At 33.4% G+C, this 17,397-nt stretch overlaps 2 protein-coding genes across 4 annotated transcripts; both read left to right on the forward strand.

Moving 5' to 3' along the window:
• The first annotated feature begins 217 nt into the window (after nt 1-217).
• Nucleotides 218-8,885, forward strand: LOC129921168 (uncharacterized). 3 transcript variants are annotated; one of them, XR_008773466.1, is made up of 4 exons: nt 218-293; nt 330-3,666; nt 3,730-4,118; nt 4,178-8,885. XR_008773466.1 is itself a non-coding variant. In XM_056002872.1 (2 exons), exon 2 carries the CDS (start codon nt 1,434-1,436, stop codon nt 3,432-3,434), a length of 2,001 nt encoding a protein of 666 aa, XP_055858847.1. In that variant the 5' UTR covers nt 218-293; nt 330-1,433; the 3' UTR covers nt 3,435-8,885. The 3 variants fall into 3 exon arrangements, 1 of the variants encoding a protein (XP_055858847.1); XR_008773465.1 differs by having other exon boundaries at nt 3,730-8,885; XM_056002872.1 differs by having other exon boundaries at nt 330-8,885.
• Nucleotides 8,886-9,008: 123 nt separating this feature from the next.
• Nucleotides 9,009-10,613, forward strand: LOC129921169 (ubiquitin carboxyl-terminal hydrolase 14). The gene has a single exon (XM_056002873.1). The coding sequence runs from the start codon at nt 9,123-9,125 to the stop codon at nt 10,512-10,514; it is 1,392 nt and encodes a 463-aa protein (XP_055858848.1). The 5' UTR covers nt 9,009-9,122; the 3' UTR covers nt 10,515-10,613.
• Nucleotides 10,614-17,397: the final 6,784 nt, after the last annotated feature.

Raw genomic sequence — 17,397 nt, forward strand, 5'->3', positions numbered from 1 at the left:
TGTATTGAGCATTTGCTACTTGTCCTTAAGACAACAAAATGCTTGTATCTATTTCTTGTTAAATTTTACTTTTTAATATATTTTTGTAAACCGGCTAGATCAAATTGTAATATATCTTAACATGAAATAAAGAATAATAATAATAATAATAATAATAATAATAATAATAATAATAATAATAATAATAATAATAATAATAATAATAATAATAATAATAATATTACAAAAACAAAAAAACCAATCCAGATAAAATTAAAGATTTTAAAGATCTTAAACTTTTTAAGCTTAACATCGTAAGTATAGATAGAATATTAGAATATTTATTAAAGATTCCTGAAGAAGGTTGTAATCACAACCGAAACGTCGAAGAAAAATTAGGATAAATGAATTTGACCTAAAGCCCACATAGGAGTTAATATTATATATTAAAGAAGGTCACGAAGATAGAAATAATTTGTATTACGGAGGGCACGCCGTATTTAAACTTTCAAAATGAATTTTTATGAATATGTAAGAAACACATACGGATTTCAAGTATGTTCAGATTTAAAAAGTTTTAGCAAGATAGGGGTAAGTAATATTAAACATAAAAATACTTTAGTTTTTCTTCTAAAATGTAGGGAATTTGGTTTAATTCCTGAATTTATTCAGAATTCAACAAAAAATGTTTCAATGTTGTTCGATTTTGAGAATGGAGAATGTGATAGAGGTTTAAATAAAAAACTTTCTTCAACATCAAGAAAATATCATTCAAAATTACTCAATATTGCAATTTCATTGAAACAATCGCAAATCAAAAATCAAAATAGATTATTAGGTGTGTTTTTTATTACCACCGGTCTTAACTGGACAAAAAAAAACGCCACGGGGCTTAACCTGAAATCTTGGCAGCATTGTATATTGAATGTTCCGAAAACAGCAGACACAACAAAAATTTAGAGTTGTCATATTTTTCGCTTTCGTCATTTTCTTGTATTTTTCATGTATGTTCTACAAAGACATACAAAAATGTATGCTAGCAAAACTATTTTAATACATTTTGTCCTTCCAAACGTGAGTTTTCACGTTTTTAAACAAATTCTAAACAATTTATGAAAAAATTAGTTTGGTAGCACAGATTTAAAACTCTTCAAAAAGTTAAGCCCAGAGAAATCTCCGGGCTAAACAACTAAGCCCACGGGGCTAAAGTGTTGTTGTTATTAACATGTAAATTGCTTAGCCCCGACTGCGTTTTTTTTGTCCAGTTAAGACCAGTTGTAATAAAAAACACACCTATTAGTTGTCTTAGAAAGTAAAATTAAACGCGTATTATTAGAAAATGAATATAGTTATTTCTTCAGGAGCCAAGAAATAACAAAAACCAAAATAAATGATAGTACAAAATTTTCCAAAAAGAGAAAGCTTGGTCATTAAAATTTAAAGCTAGACAAGAAATGAGGATCAATTTTAAAGAAAATTGGTTCGTCAATAAAACACAGGTAGAATTCCCAAAGGACACAAAATGGATTTTATCTTTAGGACCAAAATTTGCGTTACCTATTAAAAAAGAAAACATACCAATGTTTAAAATGATTGCCGATGGAGAAGAGTTAATAAAAAGTAAAGAACAAAATGAACAAGAACCTGCACGGTCATGTTTTACGCAAATATTACAGAATTATATGCGATTTGTATCAATTCCTTATTTGGATAAATATTTGAATAAAATATTTAGTGATACAAAAAAGTTCTTAAAACGACACCCAGAAATTTTGATTGTCCCAGCTGATAAAGGCAATGTTACGGTAGCTATGCTAAGAGAAAATTATTTTGCTAAAATGAAAGATATGATGGCTGATAGGAATACTTATACAATTTTAAGAAACGACCCAACAAATAAAGTCCAAAATATTAATAACAACCATGTTAAACTCTTGTTCAGAAATAATTATATTAATGAATATGAAAAGAAATGTAGGACGACTTATACAGCTAACAGTCCAAAAATTTACGGATTTCCAAAAATCCATAAACAGAATGTACCATTAATGCCAATTTGTTCATCACTAAAAGTCCCATGTTATGAGTTGTCTAAATACATTGTTAAGGTTTTAAATAATATAACTGTTGACTCAAAATACAATGTTAAGAACGCATCATCGTTTATTTCAACTATTTCACCAATCATTTTAGAACAAGATAATATTCTTGTTTCTTTTGACGTTATTTCGTTATTTACTAACATTCCTATCCCATTGGTTCTAGAATTGGTTGAAAAAAGTTGGGATAAAATTAAAGATCATACCAGAATTCCAAAATTAAAATTTTTAGAAATCTTAAGATTTTGTGTTATAGATAATAATTATTTAGAATTTGATAAAATTTTTTATCAACAAAAACAAGGAGTTCCGATGGGAAGTCCAGCTTCTCCAATATTAGCAGATATTGTAATGGAAGCATTATTAGATAATGTTTTTGAAAAAATTCCTTATAAGCCTAAAATAATTACAAAATATGTTGATGATATTTTTATCATCCTTAAATCTTGTCATGTTGATTCAACTCTAACTGCTTTAAACTCGTTTCATCCGAAAATTCAGTTTACAGTTGAGTTTGAAAATAATGGAAAACTTCCATATCTGGATGTGTTAGTAATAAGAAGAAATAATAGGTTAATATTTGATTGGTACAAAAAACCAACATCTTCAGGTCGTCTTATTAATTTTAATTCTAAACAGCCTAAACAAGTTATTATCAATACAGCAAAAAAATTTGTTAATAGAGTTTTAGATATCAGTGACATTGTCTTTCGTCAAAAAAACATACAAATAATTATGGATACGTTACTTTCCAATTCATTTCCTTTAAATATAATAAAAACATTACTGAATCAATATTTCAATCCATTGGTTCAGATAAATATAGTAGCAAATGTTACTCCATTTTCATACAAAAGTATTGTATACATTCCAAATCTTTCCAATAGAATGTTAAATGCTCCAATAAGAAATAAAGATAATGTTCGTATAGCTTTCAAATCGGCAAATATCCTAAGAAGTTCATTGTTTTCGAATTTAAAAGGTGAACTTAATAAAAATGAAAAATCAAATATTGTCTACAAGATAAAATGCTTAGGTGATGGAATAATAAATTGTCCTTCCGTTTATGTAGGAACGTCTATGCAAAAACTTAAAAATCGTTTAGCTGGTCATAGATCAGATATTAATAGCGGACATTCACATAAGACAGCATTAGCTTTGCATTGCATAGATGAAGGACATAGACCAGATTTCAATAACGTTGATATTATACAGACAGAAAAACACTATAGCAAACGTATGTTACTAGAAATGTTACATATTTTAAATACAGATAATACGGTTAATAGGAGATCTGATTGCGAAGGGTTGAGCAATATTTATAGTCAGTTTGTGCATAGAAATATTTTAGGCTAAATATTTAGGTATATTTGACTTGAATTTTGAAGATCATTTTTGATTAGAAGTTCAAAATTTTGAATTTCTTATCAAATGTGAAATTTAGATTTCATTATTTTAAAATTTCGATTGATAGAAACGTCTTTATCAAGACTTCATTAATTGAATTTTAAAATATTACAAAAACAAAAAAACCAATCCAGATAAAATTAAAGATTTTAAAGATCTTAAACTTTTTAAGCTTAACATCGTAAGTATAGATTTTTATTTTCTTTTTAATTATTATATTTTAGACTAAGAATATTTATTTTAGATTCCTGAAGAAGGTTGTAATCACAACCGAAACGTCGAAGAAAAATTAGGATAAATGAATTTGACCTAAAGCCCACATAGGAGTTAATATTATATATTAAAGAAGGTCACGAAGATAGAAATAATTTTTAAGTTTATCATGACGGAAGATGAAAAATCTGCGTTCGAGGAGTTGAAAAGAGCCTTAATGACGGCCCCAGATTTAGTACGACCGAATTTTACTAAGCGCTTCTTTATCCAGTGTGACGCTATTCCAAACATACGATGAGGTTAAGTTTCCGATCTACTTCTCACAAAAGTTAAACACTTGCCAAAGGAATCATAGTGTAACCGAGAAGGAGTGTATGGCAGCAGTAATGGCAGTGAAAAAGTTCCGTACCTATGTCGAGGGTATAGACTTTACCATAATAACCGATCACTCTTCTCTAAAATGGCTTACGTCTATAAAGGACATTAGCGGTCGATTGGCCAGGCGGAGCCTAGAATTACAGTCCTATATCTTCCACATAGAGCATAGGAAGGGTTCACTGAACGTGGTGCCAGAAGCTCGAGCAATAAGCAGTGCGCGCTCTTACCCACTGAGCGATCTTACCCCAAATGACTCTATGGACCAATATTTTGTGAAGAGTAAGCGTGAGTAGTTTTTCAGGATTATTTCAAACAAATTGTTATGCGATGTATTCATTTTAAATATTTTTAAGCTATTGCCTAGATTTTAACGCAGGCCTGGCATGGGGAGCTTAACGTTGCGCCCGATTTCGAGATTCATATCGCTGTACGAGGTAGCCGAATGTATGAGAAAGGCAAATCTCACGTTAAGAAATCCAAATTTTGCTTTAAAGAGCTCAAATATTTGGGTTTCATCGTTGGTGGTAGGAATTCGGAAACAGATCCCGCCAAGGTAGAAGCGAATTTTCCCATGCCGAAAAATTCAAGGTAAGTTCGAAGGTTACTGGGTCTAGCTGTGTGGTATAGGATGTTTATAAGAAACTTTTCTATCTTGACCGCTCCACTAACGACACGTTGAAGAAAAAGTATATTAAGTTTATCATGACGGAAGAAGCAAAATCTGCGTTCGAGGAGTTGAAAAGAGCCTTAATGACGGCCCCAGATTTAGTACGACCGAATTTTACTAAGCGCTTCTTTATCCAGTGTGACGCTATTCCAAACATACGATGAGGTTAAGTTTCCGATCTACTTCTCACAAAAGTTAAACACTTGCCAAAGGAATCATAGTGTAACCGAGAAGGAGTGTATGGCAGCAGTAATGGCAGTGAAAAAGTTCCGTACCTATGTCGAGGGTATAGACTTTACCATAATAACCGATCACTCTTCTCTAAAATGGCTTACGTCTATAAAGGACATTAGCGGTCGATTGGCCAGGTGGAGCCTAGAATTACAGTCCTATATCTTCCACATAGAGCATAGGAAGGGTTCACTGAACGTGGTGCCAGAAGCTCTTTCTCGGGCGCAGCTAGATGCGATAGAGTTAGAACTAAAAGTCCGTTGGATAGATTTGGAATCTGAAGAGTTTAATATCTTCCGAACGTTGTCAAAATTTGTTTGTCAAAATTTGTTTGTCGAAAATAGGCACCAATCTGTCACGTCGGCTTTTAATATTTATATTTATTTCAATCGCAGTAAACAGGAAACTTGTTTTTGTTTCAATTTATAAAATGTCATTTGAAAAAATTATAAATTGAAAAATAACAAATAATAACAAATTTTCTTCATATTTCTTCTTCATATAAATGTTAAAAAATTAGTGTTGTGCGTGGTTTTTCTGTTTTTGAGCGTTTTACTTCAGTAATTTAAAACAATTAAGAATTACGGTAGCTGACATTAGTCGCCAAATTGTCATGCTTTGACAATGTGGCAACCAATGTCAGTTTGGAAGATATTTAAAGCAGAAACACAATCACGATTTGCCAGACGCGTGGTCGTGTGACGTTCAGAAATCCTCAAAGTGCGCTTCTGCCACTTTGACTTTGAACAGCTGATTAAAACATAAAATATGCTGTCAAATTTAAAAACTAAGTCACTCACAAAATTATTGGGCCAAGTTTTTGTCTTGATTGTGGTAAATAAATATAATTTTCTTCACAAAAAAAATTTAAACAACCACTCAAGTATTTGACAAGTGGTCCATGAAGTCAAAAATGTAGAAGTTTTGCTAATCACTCCATCACGCCTTCAAAATTTTGGGAGTGAAGAATTCACTCCAAAAATTCACTCCTTTTTCAATTTTGGAATTTGAAATCACTCCTTTTAGAAGTGATTATATAGCTAGGTGTGACACTTTTTGAATTTTGGAAAACTACAGTAGAAAAAGCTTCATTAGGTGTGTTTTTTTGTTTATCTATATAGATTTTGTGCAAAAAAACGACATCGAGATTTTTGAAATCAAAACAATTTACGTGTTAAAAACAACAAAAACTTTATCTGTATAGATTTTTGAAAAATCCAGATAATTATCCAGATTTTACTTTCTCTCGATAAAAACAGTAGTGCCAAGGTAGTTTAATTGTTGTGTTCATACAGAAATATCTGAAAATATTAACAAAAAAAAAAAGCGGAGAAAACGAGGTTTGAAAAAAACTCTCATAGAAAAAAATAATAAAAAATTTGTTTGACATGGTTGCATTGAAATGTTAATATCTCGAGATATACGCAATGCACTTTTCAGATAAAAGTCTTAAATGGATCCTGATAAGATTGTTGAACAGATATGTATATAAAATTACCAAAGTTTTTTCGAAAAATTAGAAATAAAAATAAAAAAGTTTTCACATTTGATTTTTAAAAAATCGAAAAAAAATTCAATATGGCCTGGCCACCTTCAAACGCTTATAACACAAGAACGACGCAACTAATGTTAATGGTCATGGTCTTAAAATGTAGCTAAGAATATACAGATAATTTTTGGTTTTTTGTGAAAAAACAATTTTTTTGAATCCAACATGGATGCCATGGCCATATGAAAATTTTTGTTTGCATCCAACATGGATGTAATGGCCTTCCCACTTCGGAGTTAAAATAAAAAAAAAACAAAAGCAACATTTTTGACAGACAGCTGCCAAAGTATGTGTACAGTGGTGCCAAATGTTTGCATGGATTTCAAAAATCCCGATGTCGTTTTTTTGCACAAAATCTATATAGATAAACAAAAAAACACACCTATTGTAAGAGATTACACAAATTTCGTATGGTTGAACTTTTGGCAGTTGTCAAAATCGACGGCAAAGCGTGATTGTATTTCTGCATTTATCTTTTTATGTTTATTGTGAATGAGCGGTACATGTATTTGCTTTCAAGCACGAAAACTGAGTTCAGAAAAGACACTCCGACCTCAAAACGAGAAAAACGGGGTTGCACTCACACACTTGCAACTTTTTGTGTATGAACACAAAGTTGAAGGAGAAATCGTGGTGAAAAAACCAATACATATAAAATCTGCTCCGCGGTGATTATAATTTCCATACTAATTTGAGCCGCCCTACCCTTCAAGCAAACAAGTCCGACCTCGGTCAAAATCCGCTCCGCCTCAGGCGGAGCTGAATCCGACTTCGGCTCAGAAACGGGTCCGAAGGCGGCTCAAATTAGTATGGAAATTATAATCGAAATTATAAACGACTTTGTGCTCATACACAAAAAGTTGCAAGTGTGTGAGTGCAACCCCGTTTTTCTCGGTCGGAGGTCGGAGTGTCTTTTCTGAACTCCGTTTTCTTGCTTGAAGGGTAGGGACCCGTTTCGTAGTCAAGGTCGGACTCAGGCGGAGCGGATTCAGACCGAGGTCGGACAATACATATAAAATCTGCTCCGCGGTGATTATAATTTCCATACTTATTTGAGCCGCCCTACCCTTCAAGCAAAGAAGTCCGACCTCGGTCCGAATCCGCTCCACCTCAGGCGGAGCTGAGTTCGACTTCGGCTCAGAAACGGGTCCGAAGGCGGCTCAAATTAGTATGGAAATTATAATCACCGCGAAGCTGATTTCATGTTTATTGGTGTGGTGAAAATCTCCAGTTCAAGAAAATGGAGCCGAAGTCGTACCCGAGTCGGAGCTGCGAGAACCTACCAGAAAAGGAACAAAAAAAAAAGAAATAACGGATTTGCGACCAAAAAAAGAACAATAATTTCGTCGCCCTAGTATTTAAGTGCCGTATACGCCATTTTTACATTTTTGGGAAATCGCATTTAAATGTTCGGAAGATAATTGCGAAAGAACTAACCGCTGGTGTTTTTTGATATTTTAGTATGATATATAATTTAAATGTGTCTTTTATATGCATGTTATTGGACATCTGCAATTCGTTTAGTTTTCAAAATACATACATTTTTGTCCAAAATGAGTTTTCCGTATACGCCATGAAAATCAGAAGTTTCTTTTATTCATATACACGTACGTCAAAAAAAAACATAACGTACGTCAAAACAATTCTCAAAATTTTCTTGCATTGCATGCAAAATTTGACGTAAATGCCAAAATTTTTGTCAAAACAATAGTGAATATCTCGGCAACGAAAAAAGATAGAAAAAAACGGATAGCAGATTTGAAAAGAGCAACTTCGAAAACATACGACTGCATACCTAGTTCAAAAAATGCAATTTGGCGTATACGGCACTCCAATACTAGGGCGACGATTTATTTTTTGTTTTTTTCGTTGAATTTATGTTATTTTGACAAACAAACTTTTATTTTAATCAGAATAAATACAATATAAAACTTAAAATACAATAAGTCTTTTAATTCATTTGTTGTTGCTGCTGGTTGTTGGTGTTGTGCAGAATTCTTTCATTTCGCTAATGATGTCGTCTCACGCCAAAATATTTTTTTTTTTCATTTTTCGAACTTCCACTTCCCGGTTGCACATTGAAAATCGCGACTTTCAAACACAACATTTTTCATATTTCATTTTTCATAGTAAATTTTACATATTTTTGTATTATTATTTAATATATTTTAAAAACAATTCACTATACAAGACACGACACGAGACACTTCACAAATGGAATAACAAAATGACGCTGTTTTTTTTTTTGCCCTTGTCTTTCCTACGTTCTTTTTTCCTTTTCACTATTTTTCACCACGCTTCTCCATCGACTTTGTGTTCATACACAAAAAGTTGCAAGTGTGTGAGTGCAACCCCGTTTTTCTCGGTCGATGGTCGGAAGGTCTTTTCTGAACTCCGTTTTCTTGCTTGAAGGGTACTGTTGATTTCTTTGCTGGGCTTAGGTTCCTTGTAATTATTTATCTTTGGTTCCACTCAAATTTAAATTTTCAACACTGCATGTAAACAGGTTTCGTAAATTGATTCGTCATTGAGCTCTAGCGCAAAGTACTACATTTTGGCTGTCATTTTATTTATAAAAAGTCAAATAAAATCTTAAATAATGCCTTTATACAAAGTTAAAGTGAAATGGGGACGAGAAAACTTTCAAGGGATCGAAGTTAATACCGACGAAGAACCTCTTCTGTTCAAAGCCCAACTTTATGCTCTGACTGGTGTTCAACCAGATCGTCAAAAAGTTATGTTCAAAGGTAGCCAGTTGAAAAACAACGAATGGAACATTCAGCTAAAAGAAGGTGCAGCAATTTTCCTATTGGGAACAAAAGAAGAAGTACCACAGCTACCCCAAGAACCAACCATGTTCATCGAAGACATGAATGAATCGGAATTAGCGACCGCTCTTGAATTGCCGGCAGGTCTAACTAATCTGGGAAATACTTGCTACATGAATGCAACAGTCCAGTGTTTGAAATCCGTTCCAGAGCTAAGAGAAGCTTTAATGGAGTTCAAGGACGATTGTTCATCGTCTTCTTCAAAAATTACAACAGCAATTAAATCAGTTGTTACTCAACTTGATAAGGGGTGTACAGTTACACCTATTTTGTTGCTCCAAACATTGCACACAGCGTTTCCTCAATTTTCCCAAAGTGAAGGAAATGGCACCTACAGACAGCAAGATGCCAATGAATGTTGGTCCGAAATCTTAAAAATGTTGCAAGACAAGTTACCAGCAAAAGTAAGTGAAAAGAAATATAACTCATTTATAGAACAGTACTTTGGAGGCTGTTTTGATGTCGAAATGAAATGTAGCGAGTACCCGGAGGAACCGGCTAGTCAAATCAAAGAAAATTTCCTGCAATTGAGTTGCTTCATTTCACCTGAAGTAAAGCACATGCACACTGGTTTAAAATCAAAAATGCAGGAGCAACTTACAAAATTTTCCGAAGCCCTTGGGAGGGATGCTGTATATGTTCGGTCATCGAAGATAAGTCGTCTGCCAGCATATCTCACCATACAATTTGTTCGTTTTCAATATAAAGGAAGAGAAGGGATCAATGCAAAGGTCTTGAAAGATATTAAATTTCCCATTGATTTTGATGCATTTGAACTCTGTACACCTCAGCTACAGGCTAAACTTACACCTGAACGTGAGAAATTGAAGAAACTAGAGGACGAAAATTTAGAAAAACTGGATGAGGAAGTAAAAGTTGAAAAGGCAAACGAGAAATTTACTCCAGGCGCCGTCCTCACTTCATTTGCAGACGATCTTGGAAGCAATAATTCTGGGTATTATACTTTACAGGCTGTTTTAACACACAAAGGCAGATCAAGTTCTTCGGGACATTACGTAGGATGGGTGCGTCAGGGAATTGACATCTGGATGAAGTACGATGACGATGTAGTGTCTCCAGTCGCAACAGAGGATATTCTTAGACTGTCCGGAGGTGGTGATTGGCATTGTGCATATGTCTTATTGTATGGACCCAGAACTTAGATAAAATTCCTTATGTATTTAATCAATTTTAATTCCTAACGATCATTTCAACTAAATTTCATGAAACCTTTTCCAAATACATAGATGTTTTTCTTTTAATATACTCGTACCTACAATTTGGTTTACTGGACAAGGTGAAGCTTTTCGTCAATCTTTTCTGTTTCCCCGGAACAATTTTTGTCCGATTGAGCTTAATACAACTGCAGCCAAAATTAATCGCCCAACTGTTGACTTCTCTTATACTATGTTTCCACCTACGCTAAATCCGAGATTTACGGCCATATTATTCATTAGTTTAAAAAATACATCTAGATGTAAAATTGTCAAATCTCAAAAATAAATCCAAAATAGTTAACCCGATTTTAACTATGAAAATAGTTACGGCCATATTATTCACTCTGGATTTAGTTTGGATTTAAGTTAATTTTAAATCCAATTTATTAAATCTGAATTTCATAAATCCAAGGATTTAATTTTTTGGTCATATTATTCACTCAAAAAAAAATTATGTGTTTATTCAATAATTTTTGTATAATTTGCATTTATCTTTATTTTTCCTTCACAAAAATACGTGAAAAAACAACTGAACACTGTAAAAATTAATTTTACATCTGGATTTATAAAGTTAAACAGACCTCCAGAGAGCAGTTTAAATTTGTTTGGATTTAACGAGATTTGATTTAAAAAATTGGATTTAAGTAGTGAATATTATGGAATTGGATTTATTTTTGACATTTGACATTGTTTACATCCAGATGTATTTTTTAAACTAGTGAATAATATGGCCGTTAAAAATGACTAATTTTTCTCTGTGTGATAGTGAATATCATAGATTTGGATTTATTTTTGACATTTCAATTTCTTTACATCCAGATGTATTTTTTAAACTAGTGAATAATATGGCAGTTAGAATAAATCTCGAGATTTATTTTAAATCTACTTCGCTTTATCTCAGATTTGGGTTCAGATACCCTGAAATCTAAGATGTTACCTACTTTCAATCCGAGATTAAGAATAAAACTCGAGATTTATGCTTAATCTACTTAGCTAAATCCCGGATTTAGCGTAGGTGGAAACGTAGTATTATTGAAATTAAACCAATTCCAAATAATAACAATAAATTTATTGTTCCATTTGCCCAAAAAATCAATTATTTTTGATCCGAGATCAAAAAATACCGGGAAATACTGGTATCTCAAATTCTATTTGTCAAAAGAGATCATGTTTTATTGATCCGAGATCAAATTTTTTAGATCTCAATTTTTAAGGAGATTTACACAAATTTGCACTCACACCGCAGTATTTGACATTTATGTGAACATTTGTTCTTGTAAATTTATGACCAAGTTTTTTTCCATTGAAAAATTGCTTCAACACAGTTACGAATAAAAATAAATCAATTGGCAATATCCATTTGCCACGAGCGACCAATGAATTTGGTACAAAAATCCCATTTTCAAATGGAAATCGACATTAATTTCAAACCATTTGAGTTCGATATGTATTCTGTTATATACAGTCGTCGGCATAATTATTTTGACTAATTTTCAATTCTCGATCTAATAAGAATAATTTCTAACGGTTAAACTAAGGTAAAGATAGTGGTTATTTATTAAGTATGTTATTGTGAATCTCATGGTGGTCAAAGTAAGTCATATGAGTGAAATTTGGCTTTCAGGCAGCTTGTTTTGTATTAAAAGTGCTATTTTTTGAGCGGCATAATTATTTTGACCAGCATTCTTTTTCAATTTTGGTAAGGTTAAGGTAAGTTTAGTAGGGTGCTTCTTAAAAATCAATTTTCGAAATTTTAATGGGACACCCTCTCATTTTGTTCTTCCTGCCTTAAATATAAATTGGGTAAAATTTGGCCCAGTTTAAAGACGTTCTAGGGGTCGCTACCACAATTCAAAGTTTTGAAAAATACACCAAATTTTGTTTTTTTTTCTCAGAAAATTTTAAAATTTTTAATCAGAATTAAGTACTTTATATTAAATCTTTAACTATTTTGAAAGAAATTTTGATAAAAATACAGGGGAAGTTTAATTTTGAATATTTTTGAATTTGACATTTTTTTTGTGTTATTCTGTAGAATAGCTATTTGAGTGATTTTTCTTAATTGAAAAATCCAATGATTTTATCTGATTATTTTTGAGCCTAATATCTTTATTTGACAGACAGTTAACTGACTGTTTATTAGAAGATTGAAAAATCGGGTCTTAAGCGTACGTTAAAATTTTTTGTTGCAATCGATATTTTTACTTAAATCTTTATTGAATGGTAGCGACCCCTAAATTTTAATATTAAAATCGGAAAAAAATACCATATACTATGCTTATATGGTAGAACATAATACAGGGGTGTCCCATTAAAAAATCGAAAAAAAAAATTTTTCGACCATATAAGAAGCACCCTAATGTTTAGGCTCAGATTCATAAAAAAAAATTGGAAACATTTCGCAAATAAACATTGAAATTAGGGCATTTATTGTTACAAGTTAAAAATCCCGTTACCTGTTAAACAAATCAATGGAGAACTGATTTGTTTGCGTCAAATTATGTCTTAGCTAATAAAGAAACACCAGAGTACGAGGACTGAGTAGAATCTACCATGGATGTGTACAAAACAAAAAATTAGACAGCAAAAAGACAAGTTTTTTTTTGCGGAATTCACTTTGAATCCCAGATTGAACCGTTATATGATGGAGCTGGAAATAAAATCCCTAGGGAAGAATTTCTCATAAGAAAGCAAAATAAAAAAAGTGTCATGTTCCAGAAACCGGACCTATGTTTCTATATGTTTTTGGGCACGCTGAATCCGAATTTCAAGTCCGTTTGGCCCTGTCACCCTCCAGTTATGAGTAAAATGCAAAAAACTAAAAAAAAAGGAAGTTTTTTTGCCTTTTTTGGGGTATTTTTTACATTTTTCTTAAAACTGGTTCCTGGTACATACAGCTTTTTTTTTGGTGTGCTGGCACTTTCGCGACATGTCGCTTTCATCCCCGGCACACAAAAAAAAAGTTTCATGTACCAGGAACCAGACCTATCTTTCTATATGTTTTTGGACTCGCTGAATTCGAATTTCAAGTCCGTTTTGCCCGAACACCCTTCAGTTTTGAGAAAAATGCAAAAAACTCCATAAAAGTCATGCAAATTCAAACGAAATGCAGTCACAGCTCAAAACTGGAGGGTGACAGGGCCAAACGGACTTGAAATTCGGATTCAGCGAGTCCAAAAACATATAGAAAGATAGGTCTGGTTTCTGGTACATGACACTTTTTTTTTTTGTTTGCCGGTGTAATTTATGTTTGGTTAGTAAAATAAAAATAAAAATTATTATTTTTACCAGTCAGTCAACAAGCTAGAAAGAAAAAAAAAATAAAAGAAATCAAATTTAATCATTACAATATGCCTTAAGTCCGTTGTTGTGTACCCTTTTGATTTTCCTACCTACTTGAATATTGGTATTTACAATATCATTTGCAGACACCACCTCGTAGGGACCCAACCAAATAGGGGAGAACTTATTTTTCCTAGTTGGATTTTTAAGCATGACTTTTGTTTGACGGTCGTATTGCTGTTTCGATTTTTGCTTGGCCAGTTCGAGATTCTTTCTTGCAAGTTCATGAGTTTTCTGCAGTTGATGTTGAAGAAGTTTCGGATAATCTTGATCATTATAAAGAGGTTTAGGTTTACTCTTTAAATTTGTCGGCATCTCGAACTCGAAACCATACAAGCTCTTCGTTGGTGTCAGTTTAGTGGCGGTATGTACCGTGTTGTTGTGGACATGCATTGCCTGTCTCAGCCATTGGTCCCAACACTGATCATCATTGTCAACAAAACTCCTTAGATATTCCGCTAAGGGTCTGTGACTGCGTTGGCCTGTGGATGATAGGCGGTAGTGTGGATCTTTTTAACTCCCAGAAGCTTACAAGTTTCGGAAAAAAGCTTCGAAGTAAAATTTGTTCCGTTATCTGTGACTAGAACTTTGGGTATACAGAACCTTGTTACAACTCTTCGTAAAAAGCTCTTGCTACAGTGCATGCTTCAGCATCAGGAATTGCCACACAGGTCATATACTTCGTCAAGTCGTCCTGGAATGTTAAAATGTATCTATTACCGGAATACGTCAGTAGAAGAACACCGACAGAAACGTTAGGGACTAAACATTTATGTCGTTTTCTATTGACTTTTGAGATTTTTGTGTAAAATTCTCAGATTTTCCACTGCAAATAGAATATGAAATCTAGTTTTGTAACTGTGTGTGAAATCTGTGCGTATAAAAAAAATAAAACAACAACAAATGTTCAGACAAATGTCAAACAGAGGAGTGTGTATGAAAGTGGGTGTGTTTGTATGCGTGAATCTTGATAAAAATCCAGAATCAGATTCTTGAATCTCAGATTCATTTTTTTGTCATTTTTTTTAATCTCAAGACGCAAATAGATCATGAAATCTGAGGTTTGTCCACTATTTCCCCTCTTCACCCCCCCCCCCCCCTTTCAGCTGTCAAATTCACAAATCTCATTCTGAGATTCGTCAATAGAATACGACATTAGGTAATTTCTCGGTCTCTGATTGGTCAGCTGTCAAAAAAAATCCTTCCAATTTAGGTAATTTTATTGGAGAGCTGACTGGAAAGTTAGGCAAGAAAATTGTCCCTAAAAATTTAGGAAAGTTTTTTTGTCAACATGACAGATGATTTTTTTTAATTACAAGAGAATTAAATATATTTGTGTGAAAAACGAGTAAAAAGTGCATTATCGGTTATAATTAATAATATTTACCTATTTATCAAAGTTTAATGAAATTTGGTGTCTGCCCCTCGCGATCTTTGAAATTCTCAAGTAAATTTCGAAATTTGACAATAATGGTGTATCCAAACTAATTTAGTCAATTTACTCAAATTTCCGTTCAGAAAATGACGTTGCCTAAATATTTAGTCCCTAATATTTCCTGAACGCGCCCATTCTGGTCATTTTCCCTGACTTATTTTTTTGGCATTTGTCACAATTCCTGATGTAATTTTCAATGTCATTTTTCATCCCTTTCCATCTAAACTGACGACGAATCCGTGCAAAAGTTTTTGTCATCCCCTGATGCTCTCCTAGTGCGGAGTTGTGGAAATCGCGAAGAACTGTTTGTATGTCTTCAGGATTTTCTAGAATTTTCTATTTCCTCGATTTTTCTTACCTTTCTTACCTTTTTGTGTTACGATGTCATTTTCAATACTTATGTTGTTTCTAATACTAGGAACTTCCCTATTCCTTTTGACCTTACTCCTTGTCTGAACAATTTTGATACAATCATTATCTTTTTGTATCCTGCTTAACGCATCTGCATTGCAGTTGGTTTTGCCAGGCTTATACGTGATTTTACCTCGATATTCATACAATTTGTGGTGAAAACGCAAAAGTCTCGTGGTTGGATCCTTTACATTAAATACTCCTACAAGGGGACGATGGTCTGTAAAAATTGTAAAATTTCGACCTAAAAGATATGTTCGGAAGTGCTTACAGCCCCAAACTACGGCAAGCAATTCCTTTTCTATCGTAGAATAATTTCTTTCAGATTTTTCTAGCGAACGGCTAGCATAAGCAATAGGCTTATCCTCATCCACTTCGCTTTGAGACAAAGCGGCTATATTATTATTTTCTATCGTAGAATAATTTCTTTCAGATTTTTCTAGCGAACGGCTAGCATAAGCAATAGGCTTATCCTCATCCACTTCGCTTTGAGACAAAACGGCTCCTAGAGCTTCGTTGCTGGCATCTGTAGTCAGGATAAATGGCTTTGTGAAATCTGGGTAGTTGAGAACAGGTGGTGAGGTAATCGCTTCCTTGAGGAACTGAAACGATTTCTCACAATCTGGAGACCATTCGAGACTACTTTCACTACGCAGCAGCTTTGTTATTGGGGCTGCTATTTTAGCGTATTGCGGTATAAATTTTCCATAGTAGTTCGTAAGTCCCAGAAATGATTGCACCTGTTTTATTGTTTTGGGTCTAGGAAAATCTGTAACACATTTTGTTTTAGCTGGGTCGGGTGAAGCACCAGCTTCAGAACATACGTGTCCCAAATATGTTACTTCACGCCGTAGAAAGTTACATTTCTCGGTATTTAATTTGAGATTGTGTTGCCTAAGTTTTCCCAAAACTTTAGAAAGTTTTTGATTATGTTCTTCTAGATTTTTACCATAGACAACAATATCATCTAAACAAACGAAACAATCAATGCCATGTAAACCTGTCAGAATGTGATTCATGATCCTTTGAAATGTTGCCGGAGCACCGGTTAGACCAAAGGGCATTCTATTGAACTCGTAATGCCCTGTACTGGTGCTAAACGCGGTTTTTGCTCTATCGGCTGGATCGATCAACACCTGATGGTAACCGCTTGCCAAATCCAATGTGGTGAAAAACTGACTATTGCCCAACTGATCGAGAATTTCTTCTATTCTAGGAAGGGGAAATGCATCTTTGATTGTGACATCATTTAGTTTTCTGAAGTCAACAACCACCCTCCACCGTTTTTGACCTTCAACCATTTTCTTTGGCACAATGAGCAATGGTGAATTCCAAGGTGATTTACTTTCAGAAATTATGACAAAAAATTAAACATCAAAGTCTCCAAAACATAGCCGTTTAAACAGCTTATATCTTGAGTTCTATTCATCGCATCGTCAAGATTGATGTCTTCAGGCTTAGGGGAAATGACAGAGCATCAGTCCTTATATGTCATTATGTTATCCGAAGCATCCGGAAGCATTCCGTCGAAAACAACATTAGCTTTATATAAATAACATCACAAAAAATTGTGACTTGTAAGCATCACAACTCCAGATCCAGAGTAGGGGTGTTTATTGTCTTACTAGATCTTCATTATTA

The sequence above is a fragment of the Episyrphus balteatus genome, chromosome 1 (assembly GCF_945859705.1).
Source record: "Episyrphus balteatus chromosome 1, idEpiBalt1.1, whole genome shotgun sequence".
Taxonomy (NCBI): Eukaryota; Metazoa; Arthropoda; class Insecta; order Diptera; family Syrphidae; genus Episyrphus; species Episyrphus balteatus.

Excerpts from the sequence above, each read along its gene's own strand:
- LOC129921168 (XM_056002872.1), top strand. The coding sequence starts at position 1,434 with ATGAGGATCAATTTTAAAGAAAATTGGTTCGTCAATAAAACACAGGTA.
- LOC129921169 (XM_056002873.1), top strand. The coding sequence starts at position 9,123 with ATGCCTTTATACAAAGTTAAAGTGAAATGGGGACGAGAAAACTTTCAA.